This window comes from Sardina pilchardus, chromosome 20 (assembly GCF_963854185.1).
Source record: "Sardina pilchardus chromosome 20, fSarPil1.1, whole genome shotgun sequence".
Taxonomy (NCBI): domain Eukaryota; kingdom Metazoa; phylum Chordata; class Actinopteri; order Clupeiformes; family Clupeidae; genus Sardina; species Sardina pilchardus.
Window position 1 is genome coordinate 24,375,430 of NC_085013.1, and position 22,090 is coordinate 24,397,519.

At 43.6% G+C, this 22,090-nt stretch overlaps 2 protein-coding genes and 1 long non-coding RNA gene across 3 annotated transcripts; 1 reads left to right on the forward strand and 2 right to left on the reverse strand.

Annotated features, from left to right (window-relative positions):
- The first annotated feature begins 249 nt into the window (after positions 1-249).
- On the forward strand, positions 250-6,127 carry LOC134067688 (uncharacterized). Its single transcript, XR_009936541.1, has 4 exons — positions 250-366; positions 4,218-4,280; positions 4,542-4,650; positions 5,990-6,127. It is a non-coding gene; the product is annotated as an uncharacterized LOC134067688 (long non-coding RNA).
- si:ch73-204p21.2 (uncharacterized) lies at positions 1,748-10,037 on the reverse strand. The gene is made up of 7 exons (XM_062523086.1): positions 9,899-10,037; positions 5,981-6,116; positions 4,590-4,656; positions 4,170-4,239; positions 3,616-3,681; positions 2,971-3,045; positions 1,748-2,677 (listed from the first exon to the last, which is right to left on the reverse strand). Exons 2-7 carry the CDS (start codon positions 6,109-6,111, stop codon positions 2,061-2,063), a joined length of 1,026 nt encoding a protein of 341 aa, XP_062379070.1. The 5' UTR covers positions 6,112-6,116; positions 9,899-10,037; the 3' UTR covers positions 1,748-2,060.
- Positions 10,038-14,630: 4,593 nt separating this feature from the next.
- Positions 14,631-15,743, reverse strand: LOC134067102 (membrane progestin receptor beta-like). The gene has a single exon (XM_062522179.1). The coding sequence runs from the start codon at positions 15,741-15,743 to the stop codon at positions 14,646-14,648; it is 1,098 nt and encodes a 365-aa protein (XP_062378163.1). The 3' UTR covers positions 14,631-14,645.
- Positions 15,744-22,090: the final 6,347 nt, after the last annotated feature.

The following is a 22,090-nucleotide window of genomic DNA, read 5'->3' on the forward strand; positions in this document are numbered from 1 at the left end:
GCTCACTACTCGAAGCGATGCAGAATTAAACATTCCAAAGATGTCTTTTGGTCGAAGCAAACTAAAGTCCTGCGAATGCGTGGGGATGTTCTATTGAACGTCTGGAGTTAAAACATGCATTTTTCTGTCAAAGTGAAAAAGAATGGAACAGAAAAATCCACTCCAGGCTTTACAGAATACCTTTAAAAGCGAGTTCTGCTCTTGTAGTAAACAACCGAACCATGTGGTAGGACAGTTAGCGTTCATTGGATCAGTAAGTCACACGCCCTACAGTTCCAAGTTGTTTACCCAGGAGTTGTAGGCCTGCCTGGGAAGCACAAAGACGCTATGTAAGAAATATCACAGCCCCACTTAACAGGAGTTATGGTCAGTAGCCGATTCTTTCAAATGTGATGTTATGCTATTGCTATGGCAATACAGCAAACTAGCAAATGCACATCCTTTTGAGTAAATAGTATAAACTATTTTGCAGTAAAAATATTCAACATTGCATTATTGCAATTTAATTCTTGCGTTTGCAGCGTCAAATACGTTAATATTTCCGACAATGCCACTGAATACTGTGGACATATTATTTGCATTTTGAGTCTTGCCCAAGCTGCAGATCTATTGCAACATGATGGTAGCAGCAGATAAGTAGGCTAAAACTGGATGAATGGGGAGCGCCTGCAGCCGCGATGTGGATGCTCTTTGTAGATTGCTCAGGTGCCGCGCGTTTCACTGGACAAGAATAAAAACAAAGACCGTGAGTGCTGCATTGCCAGGGTTGGGAGGGGGGTTGGGTGGACTCTATCTATGGATTACATAACATAAGCAGAAGCTTTTCAATGCCCTGGCTCGTGAGTGCCATTGGTGGGAATCTGTGACGTAGGTTCCCATGCATCCCGCGCGTGGCGGGCAGGGTACATGATGTGCGTGTCCTACGTGCCACGGAACACGTGGTGTAAACGGCCCCTACAGCACGTTGGCGGCGTTCACTAAATTACTAACTTGCCGATTATTTCTGGACAGATGATGAAATACTGACTTGTTGGTGAAATGTTTACTTTTTGAGTAGATGTTAAATAAATTACTGCACATTGAGAGGAAGTGCATGGCTTAATTAAAATCTTGTAAATTAGTTGTTGGCTTTCAACAAAGTCATACCGCGGTAGTGTATTTAATGATGATAGCGATTTCATTTTAAGGCTGTATGATATAAAGAATATAATTAATTTTATCTAAAGAAAATGTTACCCTTATCGATGTGTGGAAAGAGGAAACAGAGGTGAACGCTAATGTTGTCAACTGTAAGACACCTTTCTGTAGCCTTTTCACTCTTCCCCAATTTAAAGCACCACCGTTGTCATCACTGTTGTCAAGCTTCTGTTTTGTGTAACTTGGGGATTTATGTTACTCTCTATGGACTTACCATGGTCGCGCAAGTTCTTTCCTTAATTTATTCATGTCAAAGGTCAACGTGTCCAAGCAAACCGGAGCAGATGCTGCCCTACATATCACTTTGTGGCAAGATTGAACATGGAACAATGCAGACAAAACAATAGCACATCTCAGATCAGATGTTACACAATAATAGTAATAATAGCCTAATAATAATAATAATAATGATAATAACTCATGTGTTATACAAACTTATCTGTTATTTGCAGACCTAACTTTTTTTTTTACTTCTCCAATGAAAGTTGTGACTGAATGACCTCAGATGTTAGATTTAAGGTTGCCTAATGCAGTCAGCCTACGTGACATCTGAATTAAATATATTTATTTATTTAATACATTTGAAGGTAGTTGGTTTAACCCTTTGACTGGAATATGTGTCACAACTGTAGAAATTGCCTATATAGAACTATCTGTATCTTGAACCTTTATATCCGAGTTGACAGGTTCCACTGATCTCATGTCTGTGTTTAACATGACAACGTGTCAACACTTGAAGAGCATTTTCAGTTCCAATTGAGTGCTTGAAAAAAATAAACAATACATAACCCACAAAATAATATGTTTGGAAAGTCAGAAGATACGAGTACATGCATATAAATAACAGTAGATGGTGCCACATTTCAAGCTGTTTGAGAATTGGATTCGTCTGTGTCGAGGGCTCTGTCTGGTAGTGGTGGGGCAATTTCCTCTCCTTTCTCCTCTTCCTCCTCCTCGTCTTCAGGTGGGGGAACAGGGGGTGGAGTGGGGCACTTGATCCGTCTGCTCACCCTGGCGTACATGGCCTTGGAGTGCCTGTCCTCCAGGTCGGCGATCTCCTCCACCTCCATGGTGGGGGTGTGTTGGGGGAGGTGGGTGGGGTCGGGGAGCGAGGTGGCGTAGGGTTCCAACTGCGTCACTAACTGGTAGGAGGGCACATCCAGCATCTCCTCCGAGTTCTCGGAAAGTTCCGTAGACGCCTGTTTTAACATGTCGGATATGGTCTCGTACTCGTGCTGAGAACGGACCTCTGGAATTTGGAGCCAGCTCGAAGGATGCTCGGACGCGACCTCGCCAGAGTGGTCGGCCGTCGGCTCAGCCTGTGCCCTCGCCCAGTCTTGTAAGGACCCCTCGGGCTCGCCGTGAGCAGGGCTGACCACTGAGACCTCTGGAGGAGCCGACTGCACGTGTGATTCCTCTTCTCTATGAGGAGCTATCATGGGTGTGGCGTGAAGCGTGTGCCTGGTGGTGTCTGTGCCATCTACGTATAGAAAGTATATAATGATAATATGTAGTGAGAAACCAGCACGTCATTTGTAACTGGGAACTGGTTTTTGTAATCCCTCACACCAGTATAAACTTGGATTTTTTTTGGGGGGGAAGTGGGAGATGAGGACAATGTAACAAAGTCTCAGCCATCAGCGATTTCGATGATCTCTTCGCAATCGCGTGGATTTTAGGCACCCAAGGGTGGGAGAATGATTGGTTTTGATTGCATTATACGCTAAATCACAACGATGGCCAAGCTTGAGGTAGTCCAAAGGGTTCAGTTACCCATTTCGCCGCCGCCATTTGTCACTGTGACCCCAGCGGGTGTTCCGTTGCCCACCTGCGCGTCCTCCAATGCACCTGTAAGGTGTCGAGAGAACAGGTTTACCTCACTGTATATACTGTAGGTTAGGCAGAGGTCATCAAACAGCTAGTACAAGGTATTTTTCAGTTATTACACCATACGGAAGTGGCAGATGTTATTCTTTTGGCCACAGACATGGGTAACCTGATAACATCGAGGGCTGTGCAATGTAACTCTAGCAGCCCTTCCTCATTGCTCTCGCTACAACACATCAAGAGATTCCAAATATTCTGCAGAATATTTCTATTCTTTTAATCTCTTGAAGGCTATGCATCTAAAAATGTGAAACATACTTTTACTGAATAATAATGCATTTTACCTCCTTATATGTAACTGTTGGAAAACTATTTTTAAAATTCTATTCAACGATAATAGACTCGAACTTTATCTATCATTGAGAGATTGCAATGATTTACCAGCAAACCGACTGAATCTTTGGAATCTTTGCGATCATTAACTAGCTTAAGCTACGACACTCCTGAATCACAATAGAGTAAGTTTCCACTGTGGGCCCCTCAGCATACTGCTCTACTGACTATACTGATGTTGTGCTCAGAAGGACCTACTGGGTGTTGTGTGGTTTCTCCAGGGCGTGAAACCGTCGCCGTTGCCCTCAGGAATAGTGCTGAGCTCTGGAGAATCGCACATGTAAACAAACAAACAAACAAACAAACAGTCAAATAGACATCAACTTCAGAGGGGACTTAAGGTGCATGCAGGGCAGGATAATTTACATGATGGATGAGGAGAACAGGAGAACTGTGAAGTGAAGCCCAAATTGGCCCTTTTTTTTTATTATTTATTCCAGTCTGTGTTCCAGGGGTCTGTGTTGGCTAAGGGAGGAAAGGAGGAAGGGGGGCATTTCTTTCAGGCTGTTTCCCTCTAGAAACCGTGTCTTGTGACAAGGCACACTATCAACACATGCAGACTTCTGGTGGCAAGGGACTCTGGCTCTGTTCTAATCCCAATGCTTCAGATCTAAAGTATAAAATCTGGATAAAGTCTGGATTGACCAGTGAAACATGTGTTTTTACATGACTAACTCAGTTCGGATGCCAATGACGCATCATTTTAAATGTGATGAGGCTATCACAGACATCACAGGTATCGGCCATCGTACCCTCTTCATCTTTCTTGATCTCATCAATGGCAGGATTTTCTCTTGCAGCGAGGGCGTCTTCCAGTTTAACCTGTGAGAAACATCCAGCACGATCAAGTGGTGAGTGATTAGGTGAGAGTAAGATGACACACACACACACACACACACACACACACACACACACACACACAGACACACACACACACACACACACACACACACACACACACACACACACACAGACACGCACGCGCACACACACACACGCACACACACACACACACACACACACACACACACACACACACACTGTGCCATTATCCATTTGCATGGGACCAACACAACAACATTTTTCTGTGTGTGTGTGTGTGTGTGTGTGGGCTGTCAGAGCAGTTTGCAGAGATAAAGTCGGTTCGGACCACGCCTGGCCTGGTTACATACCACTCTGACTAGTGTGGACGAGCTTCGTTCCACCCCAGCACCTGACTGCTCCAGTTCAAAGGTATGCCTGCAACACATTAGAAGCGATCAGCACACATCATGCTTTTTCACAGAGAATACCAGCGTTAACACTGCCACACCCCTCTGGATGTGTCAGTGTTAATATCTTGTTTGCTTATTAGTGTCATATCCAATAGATGAGTGACTCAATGAACATTAGCCTTTACTGAAAATAACTAAATAAAAAATTAAAACACAATCACTATATGGCTTACGGGATTTTATTTTGGAAATTGGCTATCTATTGCCCTCTGGTGGTGTGTTTTTAAAAGTGCACGTTTGTGTATCTGAAATATGAGTAATCCATGTCTTTTTTGGAAACAATAGCAATGTTATCTAAGAACACATTGCTAAGCAGCAGTATTATAGGTTCCTATCAGCAATAAATCAACGTTTTATGAGCGTAATTTCTGCTCATAAAAACAGGCACAGTGCAGAAATGACAAACACTCCAGCGTAATTACACTTTCTCTGCGAGACAAACCTATGCACCTGTCGTGGTGAGCTCTTTTTTTCTCCCCATGATTGGGTGAGCACAGGTTAACCCTGACAGAGATGGAAAGTATCTGATTTACAGTTGTCAACCACAGTCGACTTTTTTTGCGTGAGGTTTAGCTACACCTCATTCCTTGCGAGCTCGGAGAGCTCACTAAACTTGATAGTTTTGTCTTGGAATGTGCAAGGCGGTTCCGTGACTCATAGCAACCGATACTGAAGCATGCGAGTCCTCCTCCGTCTCTACAAAAGGACCTGCGGGACACCTCACAGTGTGAGGCTTTTAACTCTCATAAACATGACTGACAGCTGCCACAGCTCAGTAGAGCTCACGTGGCATTTTGATTACATTGTGTCGAGCTTTAATGGTGTGTGATGTCATGTTGGTCCGAGGTGTTTGTCGGGAGGAGCAAACGCACATCTTGTTGGCCTATTCTTCTCAGGGAGGTTATGACGTAAAAAAAAAAAAGAAACTGCACAGCCTGTTTCAAGATGCAGTGGACGTTGTACATTTGGCTTTGAAGCTGTGGAGTATATTGGTTTGAGGTGTCTGCTGCTCAACATTTCGGGGAAAAAAATACAATACAAATTACACTACACATGTACTATGGAGCCCCTAAAGGGACAAAGGGACTTTTGTGTGCTCACCAGAAACTTTTGTATGTGCACCAGAAACTTTTGTGTGCTCACCAGAAACTTATGTGTGTGCACCAGAAAATTATGTGTGTGCACCAGAAGCCATTTTTGCATATCCCCTTAGGGCCTCCGTAAGAAACAGTGTGCCAAATGTAATGTGTCTGTTTTATAAGCTGTGGTGGCAGTGTAGTTATACCCACTTTTGGCAGGTGGTGCAGAGGTTGATGAGATTGATGATGATGACGAGGAGGAAGATGAGAGCGAGCACCGTAGTGAGAGTCGGCCCTCCGCCCGTCACCCAGCCCTGCAAGTCCGCTACGAGGGGAGCCATAGCACCTGTGGACGAGACGGAACAGAGTGAGAACCGACACGCTGCAGAGAGGTGAAGTGAGGAACACCTGCCTCATCTCCATGAAGGAACTTACTTTAGAACGTATTTATTTTTTAGAAGTCTCACTTCATTATTTACTACTCCATTCTGATATTTTTTTCAGTCATCTCATAACAACAAAATGCCTCTCCCTAAAACCGGGTGATGGAACAATAGAGAGACTCCTGAAAATGAAACCTGGAAAAGGGTAACCGAGTAATGAAGAAGGGCCAGTTCCAACTATAGAAGAAAAAGCCTCCCCTTTTCAAAAAATAGATTCATTTCGCAAACATGTTTTTATCCCAAGTGACCCAGAGTATAGTACATTTCTGTATTTCTGTAAATACTGTATTGAAGTAACATTATATAGGCAAAAGTATATTGGGATATCTGCCATTGAACCCACGGGAACTTCAATGACATTCCATTCTAAATAGCCTTTTTTTAACCCATTCATTCAGGAGAGTATTAGTGACGTCAGGATAATGGATAGGAAGGCTTGGCTTGTAATCTCTCTTCTGGCTCATCCCAAAGGTGTTTGATGGCAAATAGAAACCTGTTCTGAGTGGGCCAGTCAAGTTCTTCCACACCAGACTCACCTAATTATGTATTTATGAACGTCACTTTGTGCACTGATACAGTCACACTGGAACAAAAAAGGGCTTGCCCGAACTGTTCCCAAATTGGAAACATTTAGTGGCCAAAATGCTTGCTATACTGAGGCATTAGTATTTCCCTTCACTGACTCAATCCCAACCCTTAATAATAAATACCATTAACCATTAACCATTATATCTACACCAACGTGACTGTATACAGTACTCAAAGCAAGGTCCATAAAGACAAGTTTAATTGATTTTGGCATGGAAGAACTTGGCTGGCTATGCCAAAAACAGGGTTATTTACATCGTCAAACACCTTTAGCATGAACTAGCCCAGAAACTGAGAGCCAGGCCTTCTTGTCCAGAAGCGCCTGATCTCTTAAACACACTTCTGAATTAATGGGTAAAACTTTCCAGAGCCTTGTGGGGAAAAAGTCTTGTCAGAAATCTTGTGGAAATCCTTCCCAAAAGGGTGGGTGGGAGCTGGTGCAACTGTAAACACAGGACCTACTCCATGTTACATTTAGTCATTTAGCAGGCATGCTGTCCAAAGTGAGTTACGCATGTTAACTATATTATAATGGATTGCATTGCATTGTCCCCGGAGCAACTTGGGGTTAAGTGCCTTGCTCAAGGGCACAAGGGTGGAAGCCGGAAATTGAACCCACAACTTTCAGGTTACTGCAAGCTAGCCCAGGTCCTTTACCACTTCACCACCATGGCCCATATATTAGATAGATAGATAGATAGATAGATAGATAGATACTGATAGATACTTGATCCCCAAGGGGAAATACATATTCAAGTACTTCAAGTATACTAAATGTACTTCAAGTATACTAAATGTACTTCAAGTATACTAAATGTGATTAATGGATGGTGGCGGCGTAGTGGTTGAGGATCTGGCCTACTGTAATAGTATGTAGTAGCCTGAAAAGTTGAACAAGGTACTTGTGAGTTGCTCCGAGGGTAATGGCCCTTGTATAATACATATGCAAGTCACTTTGGAGAAAAAGTGTCTGATAACTAAACAAATATAGATGTAAAGGTCAGAGTTCAAACTTCAAACTTATGGATACAGCCATTCATGACCAGTAGAAACCTGTGCTCTATGCAGTTCTGTTCCTGAATTAATAATCAATGACACCAATAAATTGATTAATGATTAAACCATGAAGAATCAGTTATGTAATGGCCTATCAAAAGGTAAATAATGCTCAGACTTCCTGTATGAGTGGCCACAATCAAGCAAATGGTCAGTTCTTTTTGTTTGTTTACTTTCTTATTTATGGTCATGCTTATGGTTATGATGTTTATAAGAGACGCTTTTGTCCAAAGCGACATACAAATAAGAACAATACAATAAGTAAACAATTTTAAAGTTGGTAATACTACATTAAGGAGGATAGCAATAATAAACAACAATGTCAATTCAATCAATATCTTCATGAAAATAACTAAATACTATCATGTGCAAACCATAACTCATAATAAACTCTTAATAAACTAAGTGCATGTTGAACAGATATGTACTGTATTTAGACCCCTCTTTAAAAGACCTAAAATTATCACAGGAGCAGCAAGCATTTGTTTATCGATGCAAAATTTTCAAGTAAATGGAAATACTGAGTCGGTGGTGTTTTATGGAAATGCAGATAGGGATTGAGATAGGGCAACATGAAAGCAACACTTTGCCAGAATGACCACTCTGTGTGTTACTGCCATCGAAGGAAAGTGAATTATTTGAATTAATGATTAATTAACCATTTAGTTGTAGTTGTAGATGCAGACTGTACATTTGTCTTCCCTGTAGATTTGTTATCAAGTCATATAGATAAGCGCAAAAGATTCCATAGGATAGCAGGTGACGTTGTGCCATCCAGTTCACATTCTTTCAGCACTTTGCAGGCACTGCCCATTGCAAAGCAGTAACTTGTTCTGGGTTCCGAGCATTAGCATGGGCTAGATAGGAGCTCTGAGAGTTGAGTGGTTAGGAGCAGGCCTCTTATTAGTTTCTTGTTTCTCATTTAGTTAGAGTACTTGGGCAAACGTATACGTAACATCAACAGAAGTGGCCGCACTTTGCATACAAACGTGTTTATTGCTAAATAGGAGCTCTGTTTAAAGACAGACGTAGGCCTAAAAGAGGAAGAAGCCGCCTTAACACCATAAACCTGAGACCATTAAAAACCTGCAGCAATGCCAGACCTTTACAAATGAAACTGCAGGAGGTCACATACATGATACGTTCCCATTACCATGCATGATACATTCCCATTGCATGTGCTATCAAGAAGAGTCTTGCAGTCAGTTTACGGAAGATATTTGCAAGCAGGCAGACTAGCCATTGGGTGCCTTATCTGATGAATGAGTTCTCCAATAATGTTTATCTAAATACTCCACTGGCACTGATGCTGTTCGGCATGATAATTAAATGCCGGGAATCAGGATAGGACTTTGTCCTTAGGCTTGAGAGAGCTGTATGAAGTTGCTTAATAACTCGGTAAAAGTCTTGTTCAAAGAAACAGGATTAAAGTTTGTATCCTTAAAATGTGTTTCCTAGAGGACAGATATTTACATAAAATGTCCTATGTAAATAGGAGAGCTGTGTTTGACAGAACTATTCAAATGGACTTTGAAGGTTTACTGCGTGAGGAGTTTTATGTCATGTTGTTAGCCTATATGCTTCGGCAAATAAAGATTTCATGTCAAACATGTCACCCGGATCACACCTCTGTTTGATTTGACAATAGGAGCGACTTTCAACCACACCCCAAAACTCAAATCAATAAAAAACAAAGCAAGCACATCACAAAGCCTTCCAATAAACCGAATTTCATAAATACAAAAGTGACAATAATGCTTAGTTACTTGGCTATAACACTTTAGATTTTCCCTTCCGTATTGTCAGGCAGATGGAAAAATGACTGTACTCAACTGTCTGCTGGGTTATATAATCTGTCGGTCAGTTTTTGATAAAAGTCAAATGTATGTTAGCTTTGCTCTCTACCTCCACTCTCATGTACTACAGCGTAAGGCTGTTAGTAGACAGCTGAGAGAGGCTAACTGCCTGACCAGCTGGGAACAGGTGCAACTTGGTGAGCGGAGAGTCACTGGAGAGAGAAAAAAGGCAGAGGAATACTCACCGGACGAGTCCTTCACACTGTCCGAGTTTGACCAGGTGGGAGATGGCTGCCCTCCGAGAGACTGAAGAGCTCAAACCAACAGCTGTAGCTTCACACCCACATCACCCTGCATGATATACAACTGCCAACACCTGCTGCATCTGATCTCTGTCTGTCTCTGTCTGTCTCTCTCTCTCTCTCTCTCTCTCTTGCTCTCTCTCTCACTCGCTCGCTCTCTTTCTCTCTCTCTTTCTGTCTGTTCTCTGGCTCAACCAGCTGGCATCTGTTTTACAGTATCCACCCTCCCCGTGGTTTTAGTGGTGGTGGTTGTGGTGGCGGTGGGGTGTGTGTGTGTGTGTGTGTGTGTGTGTGTGCTAGTGTGTGTGTGTGTGTGTGTGTGTGTGTGTGTGTGCTAGTGTGTTTGTTTGTGAGTGTGTGTGTGTGTGTGTGTGCCTAGTGCCTATGTTTGTTCCTTTTGCCGACTTCAAACATTCAAACGTGACATTAACAGAGGGTTCACGAGAAACACACACAAAAACTTCCTTGTTCTCTTTCTCTCTCTCTCTCTTTCTCTCTCACTCGGCCATATAGCATCTCAGTATATACTGTAGATAGCATATCATAGAGGGTGAAATGGCATGAAATAAAAACTACTATTGCTACTCTCTCTCCCACTGTTAATCTCTTGTTCTCTCTCCCTCCCTCCCTCCCTTTCTCCCTCCCTCCGTCTCTCTCTCTCTCTCGTTTTCTCTGGCTCGTCACCACACCTGTTTTTATGATCCTCTCGCTGATAAGACCAGAATGACTTGAACTATAACGCAGCTCTTGGCTTGAAAAAGTATCTTCCTGTCCAAAGTCATGAAACATGACTAATTCTCAGATATCGTGGACAGGTAACAAGTTAAGTGGCAGGCAGGTGTGTATTACAAGCACATAATGAGGTACAACAATGGCAGACAGTTTTAGCTTGACTTTCTACATTTACACAATGTAAATTCAGGATTAACTGACATTTACATTTACATTTAAATAGCTTTTTAGCTTGAAGAGAGAGAGATATTTGTGTGTGTGTGTGTGTGTGTGTGTGTGTGTGTGTGCTTCCGTGTGTGTGGCTGTGCGTGTTTCTATTGGCTTATCAACATCAGAATTATTGTGGAGCAGTGCAAATATTTGCTGTGGTCATCTGCAGAGCACTTAAGCATTGTGACAGTCAACAGTACAAGAGCGCCGCCTACTGGCCGGCTGTTGTTCAAAGGAGTGCAGCTAGAGGTCAGAGAAGCACTAATTGCGCTGCGCTGACGCCATTGTTTGCACATCTGCAAAGTGATAAGGCAGTGCTGCTCGAGTTATTCTTTTACTGCATGCAAACTTTGAATCTCTTGCATTTTTTTAGCTAACAATTAAACAAATAAAAACAGATCAATGTAGCCAAGACATGTTTTATAAGTTGAAATGGTATTCAGGCAATTGTAAAGACATACAGTATATATGGTAAAAGACTATTTCATTGTGGGTGTAAAGTTGCTCGTACCTCATTACGTTCCATGTAGACTTAAAGGTTCAGTTCCTAGCTGCCCTCTGCTGTCCATTCAGTGTAAGTACAGTAGGCAACACTGGTCAGTCCTAGCACTGTAACTGAGAAATGTAGTACACCAAGACAGCCAGTAGAGTGCGATAGAGAACCATACCTTGTCATTGCATTTCAGGAATGATGTACACACATTATAACAGGTATATATATTCTCAATAGAATAAACCTGCTATTTAAATATTCATGCTATATCATGATTACACATTCTTTATATTGTTATCTTTTTTCATGTCAGCAATATGTAATGTTCTGAGTCACTTTTGAAAAAAAAAAAAAACTTGTGTTATGGTTGGAATATCTTGCTCTGCTTGCTCTCTCTTGTCACTCATCTGTGGAGAGTGACACACACACACACACACACACACACACACACACACACACACAATGGAGACCAGTCTTATCCAGCTTAGCAAGAGTACCAAAGTCCAAGAATAAGATCTAGAAGTCTACAAGTACATCTCATCTCATCTCATCATTAACATCCACTCTCAGTCAATGAGCAAACAAGAGAGAGCGAGAGAGAGAGAGAGTGTGTGAGAAAGCACAGAGAAAGCACAGACCTTTTCACTCTAATTGAAGATTTACTGTATCAAATGGTATTTACTGTATACCAAATTACTTCTTACAACAATTCAAATGTTGCACAGAGAGAGAGATGAAAAAGATGAGATCGCAGTTATTCTAATATTCTACTGTTTGTGTTAGTTGTAAATGAATAGCAGTAGATATACCATGCAAGATGTTGATCCCTACCATAGGGAGAAGTTAGGCGTGTAATAGTGTGTGTGTGTGTGTGTGTGTGTGTGTGTGTGTGTGTGTGTGTGTGTGTGTGTGTGTGTGTGTGTGTGTGTGATATTCAGTGTTCAGGATCTTTATCACTCTGAAGATGGAGAACTCAAACGTGTCAGTAGTTCTCTCTCTGATTCCTGACTCACTGCTGACCCCTTCAGATTAGAAAGGGAACATAATCAGCCATTCCACTGAATCATTACAACTGGTTCTTTGCACCAAATGTGTATGGTGGGTGAAATCAGCTCCTGCCTTTCTGGTATATGTACACATTCATGAACACATGGGGTGATATATGTTTACCGTTAACAGCCTGATAACAATATGGGGTAACAAATCCAGCCCGATCTGCCAGCGATTTGATTTCGCCCTGCAGCTCAGCTCAGGCTGGAAACCTGCACATTTCTCTCCTGCTTCCTGTCCACGTTTGCTGGAACCAATCACAAACTAGCTTATCCACCAGACGCACCCAAATTGTTGGTGTGATTGGTTGAAGGACTATCCAAATGCCAATATGTCTCATCTGAATTGTAACATTGTTTAATGTGATCTAAGCCATAGTATTTGCACATTTACTACACCATAATTACCCTTAAGCCTTGTGTGTGTGTGTGTGTGTGTGTGTGTGTGTGTGTGTGTGTGTGTGTGTGTGTGTGTGTGTGTGTGTGAGTGTGTGTGTGTGTGTGTGTGTGTGTGAGTGTGTGTGTGTGTTTTTTTGCTCATCTAGCTTCCTGTAAATGTTCAGTCACAGTCACGGTGGAGTGTAACCACAAGCCTGGCCTCCTACATGATGACCTGAATCAGGAACCAGAAAACTAGAAAAACAAAGAAAATAAGTCAAAATAATATTTAATTAAACAACCTTACATTTTTCAGAAGAAGTGTGTACTGTAGAACGGAACAAAATCTGGTTTAGCTCTCCTCTAACCAGGGGCATTTATTAGCCTGACCACAACTATCCCTTTAAAGGGAGATAGTCTGGACCACCACAGTTTATACTAACGTTTCCATTGGTGGGCAGATTACCTTTCCTATTCAGCAATGAGGGGGACACTATAGTTTTTCAAATCGAAAGTGGCTTTGGTAAACAGTAGTAGCAACACCTTCAAACATCAAAAGTTGCAGTTGGAAGAATGTGTATATTTATTTATGGCAAAGGTGGGCCCACACACATTGTTCCCTGACTGACAATGTTGTTGCAAAGTTTAGACAAAGTAGGAAGTAACGTTATGAATCCCTGAATAATGTGATTGGTTAAGTTAGACCAGTGATTTCAAAATCAGCGCCCGTTGCAATGCAAGTGTTGGAAATAAATCCCAATCGTGAGTGACCAGACTTATGTGATGAAAAGAAGCCAACTTCAGACTCTAATGTATTCTCCTGGGACCCCTACAGTACGTCACTATGTGATCAGTGCATTAGCTCAGATCAGTGGAGAACTGCAACAGAAAACGTCGAGGAGAGGAAAGAGGGAAACAAATTAACGTCAGTCCGAGAATTCTCGTCACATAGTCAAAATTCAGTTAGTAGCTCCATGTGGTTTTGTACACACAGTGTTAGGACACTGTTTACAGCACTTTGAGGCCCTGCACAAAGACAATTTAGATACATTTTTGTGATGGGAGCTTGCGTTTCTTTAAAACTCTGCCACTAAGTTTGTATAGAAATTAATATTAATATTAATATTAAGTGGCACAGGTGACTGCGGTTACACTTTACTTGAAGGTACAGTATCTACATGAGAGTGACATGACACTGTCATGAACATGTCATAAATAAACAAGTCTTAAACATTTATGACAACTCTTCTGTCATTAAGTGTCGTTCGGTCTTTGTCATGACAAGTTAGGGTTAGGGTTAGGGTTAGGTAAGGTTAGGGTTCATGTGTCATGACAGTGTCATGTCACTCTTACACAGATACCTTCAGTAAAGTGTTACCGACTGTTCTATGTAGGGTTGAGGGTCTGCAGCTGTCTGACTGCTCTTGTTTGGGATCAGTTCTCAGTTCTTTCCTCTTAGTGTGCTGCTGGCTAACACATCATTTGTGTCATGGGTCTCCAATTAGTAGCTGACACTAGCTCCCCATCTGCAATACAGTGACTTCCCTATCAAATCAAATTCACAGACATCCTGCTGAGGAAAAAAATCTGTGTGGCGTATAGACTCTTCCTAACATAATTATATCATAACTCTAAAACATAAAGACAACATGTCATGGATATTGTATGTACTGTAAAATAGCAGAATGTTTACTGTCTTGTCTAGTTGTAAAGGTGCAGACTCTTCATAACACCAGATACTACAGAGGATATATTGATAAGTCGTGTAGAGTTTAAGACATGAAGTGACGGTTTCTGTGTCTTTTTTCTCCAATCAGTTTTGTGTCCTTCAGCTTCGTTCTTTGGGCCTGGCGTTGAGCTTCCTGTTGGCGCGCCAGCACATGAGGCCGGCGGTGAGCAGACTGCAGAGCACCAGGGTGGGGAAGGAGGCGCAGGCCCCGACCAGCGTGTCTCGCCCGTGCACCAGCTCCAGCGTGCGCCAGCGCGCCCGGAAGTCCCGGAACAGCGCCTCCTGCTGGACCAGCGTGCACAGCGCCAGGAAGAGGTGGAAGATCTGGTGGCCGTGGCCCAGGACGTCGCAGCGGCCCGGGAAGAAGCACTCGGGCACGGGGCACGAGAAGAAGAGCGCCGCCAGCAGGAAGAAGAAGATCTGCAGCGCGTGGAGCGCCAGGGCGTCGTCGGCCGCGCCTACGTCGCCAACGCCGCCGCCGCCGCCGGCGTCCGGTGGTGACCCGGTGGCGTTGGCCAGCCGGTGGGCCACGGGGCTGATGTCCAGCAGGTACGCCAGGCTGGTGGGCACCAGCTGAAAGACCTTGCGGCGGAGCGGGTACGGCCGCCGGTAGCGCAGCTTGGCGAAGCAGCAGCTGGCGCAGGTCAGCCAGCCGAGGAGCGCGGCGCCGGGCAGGAACCCGGCCGCCACGGCCGTCTGGCGCCACGCGGGCTCCGCGCTGTAGAAGTAGTGCGCCAACGCGCAGCCGTACTGGTACACGCACACGCCCACGTAGTCCAGGAAGAACAGGCAGTAGTGCGCCAGCTCCGAGCGCGACTGCAGCAGGTGGGCGGCCGCGCTGCAGGTCAGGTAGGTGAGGGCGGAGGTCACGTACAGGCACAGGGGCAGCGCCGTGAGGTCAAAGGGCGCGGGCCAGGCGCCCACCAGCAGCAGGAAGCGGGCGAGGACGACCAGGCCGGTCAGCGCGTGGCTCCAGACGTTGACCGACTCGTTGTGCACCTGGAAGAGGCTGAGCAGGTAGCAGGACCAGCGCTGGCCCGCGGGCCGGTAGCCGCCGTGGATGAAGGGCTCGCGGAACAGGACGGGCACGTCTTTGGCCGGGACGGTGGCCTGGGGGGGAGGCGGGGGGGAGAAGGCGCTTAGCCGCCTGCGGTGCATGGACAGGGAACTGAGGCACACCAGAGCCCACCGCGGCATTACTGGGAAGGGGACGGAGAGAGGGAGAGAGGGAGAGAGGGAGAGACGGAGAGAGGAAGAGAGGGACAGACGGAGAGACGGAGAGAGGGAGAGAGGGAGAGATCAGCACAGGAAATGATGAAATGATGAATGATGAAATGAAAGAGAACAGGGCTGAGAACCAAAGGGGCGTAAGTGACATTTTGGTCAAAATTGAGTTATACTGTATATATCACCTGAAAGCTTTTGATGAGCTCTTTCTAGCTGAATTATAGAAGTTAAATATTTATAAATATAAAGTTATTGAACAAAAACCAAAGGTCTTTACTGTGAACATATAGAAGCAGTTAGATTTGTTTTGGCTCTCCTGTAAAGTTGGTGAAATGTCACTTACGCCCCTTTGGTTCTCAGCCCTCGTTATCTCTTATCAATATTCCAGCTCAAGCTGATGTGATGTGTGGTGAGCACAATCATGTTCTGGCACATAATGGCTGTCGTGCATCACCCAGGCGGGTCCTACACGCATTGGTTAGTGAGGCTCCTCCTTTACTACAAAGGGATTTGGGTGCAATGATGAGGCGCTATATAAAATGTGATGCTGATGAATTGTTGTTATCACCCATAGTCTGTTCAAGCATTTTGTGTGCATCATAAAATGCATTACAGAACACTTGTGTTCACTCTGTACCGCAAATATCTGACTCAAATATCAGACCACAATTCTGATAAACAATGTCCATAAAGAGGCATAACAGAAAACCTACTCTATTCTAATCATGTCTTTAAAAGGAATGAATGTAATTTCTGTGAGGGATCAAGGAATGAGCTAAATAGGTGAAACACTCCATAATCAGCCATTTTGGCAGGTAAACCCAAGTGTGGAATTAGACAAACAGGGTCTGCATTAAAAGCTTCCTGATGAAGTACCTTTAGCAAACAACAATACCTCTCATATCCAACCGTATATATTCTGCTTTGGTCAACCTGATTTAAAATCAGTTATTTAAAACAGTGGGTAAAGGATTTATGAAATTCATTCATTTTGCAATGCTGCAAGTTTCAACGATTATTACGGTCTTGAATGTAAAATCAAAACAACAACAACTTTTCTCTTATTTTATATATTTGTAAATCAATATAATGCATTACTTTGTAACATAGTAAAGCGATAAAATGATATAGCTTGCGATCACTCACCTCGCCCGCACTAGGGAGTCCTCCTCGGGTCAACAGTGAACGTCCATGAGTCGGCCATCATGTCTTAGATCACAGAGGTCAGCGTCGGCATACTCTGTCAAGTGAGGCTCCTACAGGTCCTTCCTGTGCCTCTCTCTCTCTCTCTGTGTGTGTGTGTGTGTTTGTGTGTGTGTGTGTGTGTGTGTGTGTGTGTGTGTGTGTGTGTCTGTGTGTGAACGTGACCTGGAGCAGGGTCCACTATTTCTTTCCGTTCCGATTTGCAGTTGTGTGATCTTTAGCTAGTCTGCCCTACACTGACAACGTTAGAAATGTGTCCAGTTTTTGTTGTAGAGAAGATCCTCGAACATGATTGTCTTTGTGCTGTCCATCTCTATCTCTATCTCTAGCTCTATGGACAAGCTCTCTCTCTCTCTCTCTCTCTCTCTCTCTCTCTCTCAGTCTCTCTGGTCAAGTCTCGAACAGTGTGCTCGTGCCCAGGCTGCCCATCAGCACAATGCTAGAAATGTGTCGAGTCGAGTTCAGCTCCGGGCAGAAACAATTCAACTCAAGGATTAAGAATCATGCGACATTCTTTAAATCACACGGCTCAGCTCTCAGTGTTTCCCTTGCAAATGCAGTCCTCTCCTCTCCTAGGAGAGCCACCAAACTTGTTCTCAATTTTCTGTGTCTAGACGCAGAAATAAAAACATATTTTGTTGACTGCTTCTTAGCAACATATTCAAATTGTGCAAATTGATATATGTGTTGCACGGTGAATAGTGGCATCTTGACATTCAAACGAGTGAATTCTCTGTTTTCTCTCGCATCTGAACTTTCTCAAATGCTAATTGTGTCCAATATTTATTCAGCAGAGCCACTTGATCAAATGTGAATGGAGCCAGAGTAAGACAGAGAGGAGCTGATAGCAGAGGCGTCATGCAAGCCAAAATTCTTAGGGGGCACAATCAGCGACGTTGCAATAATTTTTCCGACGGGGGGGGGGGGGAGTCTGTTGGGGAAGACTATCAAATGGCTTTTAAAATTCAAGTAAACATAGCCTTGTCAGGCGTCAGCCTAGATATAGCGAGCTATCTGGCTACAAAGCCTATCACAACTGGAACAAAAGTCACAAACTCAGTAGAACCTAACTCCACATTACGGTTTCATTTACAGTAGGCCTAGGATAAATAGAAACCGACTGTATTGCTCACAAATATACTGTAGTGTAGCCTACGAGAATTTGGACTTGCCTTGGCTTTGACTTCACCTGCCAACACTAACGTAACGTCAACGCATCCCTGAACACTCTTCCTCTCCAATCGCGACAGCCTATGCTTTCAATCACAACGAGTTCTAGCCACGTTCAAAGTGGTAGATAAACCAGTTTGTCCTGGCGGGCTACATCCCACTGCCCATTCACGCCCTGAGAAGCCGACTTCCCTAAATGCGATTTTGGAGCGTTTGGTGAACTTTGCGATCCTCACCAACATTTCCAGGTCCACAAATAATTCCACTACTTTTTAATATCATCCGAATGTAATGTTGATTTATTGTATAGCCAGCCTACTTACCACTTCAACACCATTGACTGTAGCTGTCCAAACTGTGCAGTTCAACTGTTCAAATTGTAGCCTAACGTTAACTGTAACAGTTCAACATAAACATAACAATGCGCGCTCAACGTGCGTGTGCGTTTCTACGGGAACAGTATATGCTACAGACGCCAATTTTAGGAAAAGGGCTGAAGGCCATAGCCATAGGTTTATTACACATCCAGAAGAATATTTGAGTCGTTATAGGCGCTAGAATTGATTATTATGGAGCATAATCGGAAAGTTATGATTAAAAAAAATATCAGGGACGAAAAATCAGAGGGGGCACGTGCCCCCTTTACTTCAATGGGCATGACGCCACTGGCTGATAGGACTATCTGCAGTGATGTATTTCAACAAAGGTCCATGATCACATTGAGGACTAGTTACACTGGCGCATTTAGTGTTCACATGTATACAAACTTACTATCAATATAGATGCAGTGGTGTGTGTGTGTGTGTGTGTGTGTGTGTGTGTGTGTGTGTGTGTGTGTGCCATAGATTCACAAAGCATGTCCAGAATGTAAATTGAAAGTCACTTTGGACAGTAAGTTGTGTTGGATACAGTTTCAGCCAGATATTAAACAACAATAAGTATATAACAATACGAAATTATTAGCACAAGAAATGTGTGGAAGCTCTTTATCTTGTATTGTTTATTTATTTTGAGCATCTGCTAGATTTTCACAGAGATCTTCACATCTCATCTCAGTGATGTCGAAACTTAAGCATGGCATATTTCTACACAGCATCTTTACAACTATTTATTTTTCCATTAACTAATGACAGCTTGCTAACAATTTGTATTTGTAACCATAATTGGTGGTGGGACACATTGTGCAGATCGTAGAAGGTTTCTCATGGAGCAACAGAGTGTCCTTCAGTGGGCATGTTTGGCCCAGACGCACGTGCAGCCCACAGCGACACTTCTGAAGTGGGCGACGTAAGACATGGGCCTGCCTCTCTGTCTCTGGAGGACCATAAGGACCTGGTGGATGGGCACGGCGTTGAGGTTCCCCTGAGCTTCGATGTCGTACTGTGGATATTCGCAGTAGGACGCGTCGCAGACTGCTTCGTAGATCACCTGAGGAATCCCATTCTCCACAAAGACTCTCCTAGAAAGGATTCAGGAAAGGGTGGTCGTTACGTTACAGCACAAAGCTATGCTCAGATGGACAAATTCTTTCACTGCTTTGGTGGAGTTCTGACCCACTAATCTTCTCTCAGAATGCTTGGCAAGAATCAGTCTGTGCAATCATTCTAGAACACTAAACCGGAATGCAGTGGGGAGAAATCTGGAGAAAGGTCTTAGTCGATTCTCAACAATGAACCTCCTTATTGTTAGGACTACCAATCTATTTGGTCTATTTGTTTGCATTGTTCCTCACTCAGAAGTCATATCCTCCAGATGACTACAGGCAAATTGCAAGCTATTACAATGTGCTTGCAGGCCTAATCCAACTCCATTCAATTCAATTTCCGGTTCCTTCTTTGACCAATAGCTTCCTCTAAAAGCATAGTACAATTTCTGAATACACCCTCTTTGGTCCATGCCATGACACCTATAAAGTCTGTTGATTCCCAAATCCCAGAGCTCTGTGGCAGATGCAGCAAAACTCATAGGAGTTTACAGCCTTTGAAGTATAGAAGACCGCTTATGTCACAATGAATGGACACAGTTAGGAGAATGTATAGTATGGCTCTTTGCCAGGTTTACAATGTACCGTACTAACTAAATAATCTTGTTTGAGATTTATATCCCTCTCCACTGAACATGTCATCAGTTCCTATCTCATGGATTGTAATAACAATCAACCAAACAAATACTCGTATCATAGTCATCATGTACACATTATTTAATTAAACAAATGCACTAAACTAACAAATCAATCTAAGAATGGCTTTGCATACGCTCACACTAGGAGTGGAGCAACTGAATGAGGCTCTCCCACTTACCTCCACTTCCAGGGAGAGAGTGATTGGCTGTTGAGCTCTCGGCTCCTCTTCCATCCCTCAGAGGGAGGCGGACGGTACACGCAGAGCTTCATTTGGGGGCGACGAACAGCTGGCTCACTGCCCTCCACCAGAGAACAGCTCATCAGCATGAAAACCAGGCAGAAGATGAAGCCCTGCACAAAGGAAGGAGGGAGATTCCGTGTCTGGCATGTCATTTATAAAGTCAGATCAAGCATCCGTTTAGTAATCTGAATACCTTCCCATCGGTTTGTGGTCATATCCACCAATACAAAGTCAACAACAGCTGAACAGTCAGCTGAATAGTGATAAGACGGAAATCATCATTTTTGGTCCTCCCAAGGCAAGATGCACTGTAGAAACCTAGGTCATCTCACCCCATCTGTCAAATCCCATGCTAGGAACCTGGGGGTCATCCTTGATTCTGAACTCTGCCTTGACAAACAGATCAGCACTGTTGTCAAAAATAGTTTTTACCAGCTCAGAATGATCTCCCGCCTCAAATCCTTCCTATCTCACAAAGACCTTGAGAAAGTTATCCACGCCTTTATAACAACACGGCTGGATTATTGCAACTCCCTATACCTTGGTCTCCCCCAATCCTCACTCAGACGCCTGCAGTTGGTCCAAAATTCAGCTGCACGCCTCCTAACTGGCACCAGGAGACGTGAGCACATCATGCCCGTTCTAGCCTCCCTACACTGGCTCCCAGTTCTTTTTAGGGTCCAGTTTAAAGTTTATTTGTTTTTAAGGCACTAAATGGGCTGGCCCCAGCGTACATCACCAACCTTGTCCAGCTCCACTCTACCCAAAGGTCCCTTTGATCCACCAACAAAGGGCTCCTACATGTGCCGCGCTCACGGCTCAAACAGCGGGGTGACAGAGCCTTTGCTGTTGCTGCCCCACGTCTGTGGAACCAGCTCCCCCTGGATATTAGATCCGCCCCCTCCATCTCTGCCTTCAAATCCAGGCTAAAAACCCACCTGTACTCCCTGGCCTTTCCTGTCCCCTAATCCTGTACTTCTGTTTCTTCTCTATATGTTCTGTGTTGTGTGCCCTGTCTTGAATGTTATCATTTCACTATGTTTTAGCAAATGTTCTTTGTATTACTTTGTATTATTTTGTGTTCTTTTTAGTCTTTCACTGTACAGCACTTTGGTCAGCTTATGATGTGTGTAAATGTGCTTTATAAATAAATTTTACTTTACTTTACTTTACAACAATATTGCTCTACTCGTTACATTCTGAACCCACTTAGCATCACATTTTATATAGCTGCAAGGTCTGGATGATAACCCCTACTGAGGCCATACGGCCTATATTCTCTCAACTAGGGGTCTCCAACAGGTAGCTTGCAATCTACTAGATCCCCCACCTGTTCTTAAGTAGCTCTATTACAATTCCTGTGAAATCAAATGCAAAGTCTACAAAGAGAGAAGGTAAATGAGTTGAAAGGAACCTTTAAAAAGCATACAAGTCATATTCAGAGGTTTCGAGTGGAGATCAGTTATGCGAATACATGGCATGCTACTACTAACATAAAAGCTCTTGGCCATGTCCATTTGGTCAAAGTATTGTAGCTCTTGGAGGAAAAAAGGTTGGAGACTCCTGCTCTATAAACATTCA

Excerpts from the sequence above, each read along its gene's own strand:
- si:ch73-204p21.2 (XM_062523086.1), bottom strand. The coding sequence starts at position 6,111 with ATGGCTCCCCTCGTAGCGGACTTGCAGGGCTGGGTGACGGGCGGAGGG. Across the intron at positions 4,240-4,589 it reads CGTCCACACTAGTCAGAGTG|GTTAAACTGGAAGACGCCCT; the intron begins GTATGTAACCAG and ends TGTTTCTCACAG. Across the intron at positions 3,682-4,169 it reads GATCAAGAAAGATGAAGAGG|AGCTCAGCACTATTCCTGAG; the intron begins GTACGATGGCCG and ends GCGATTCTCCAG.
- LOC134067102 (XM_062522179.1), bottom strand. The coding sequence starts at position 15,743 with ATGCCGCGGTGGGCTCTGGTGTGCCTCAGTTCCCTGTCCATGCACCGC.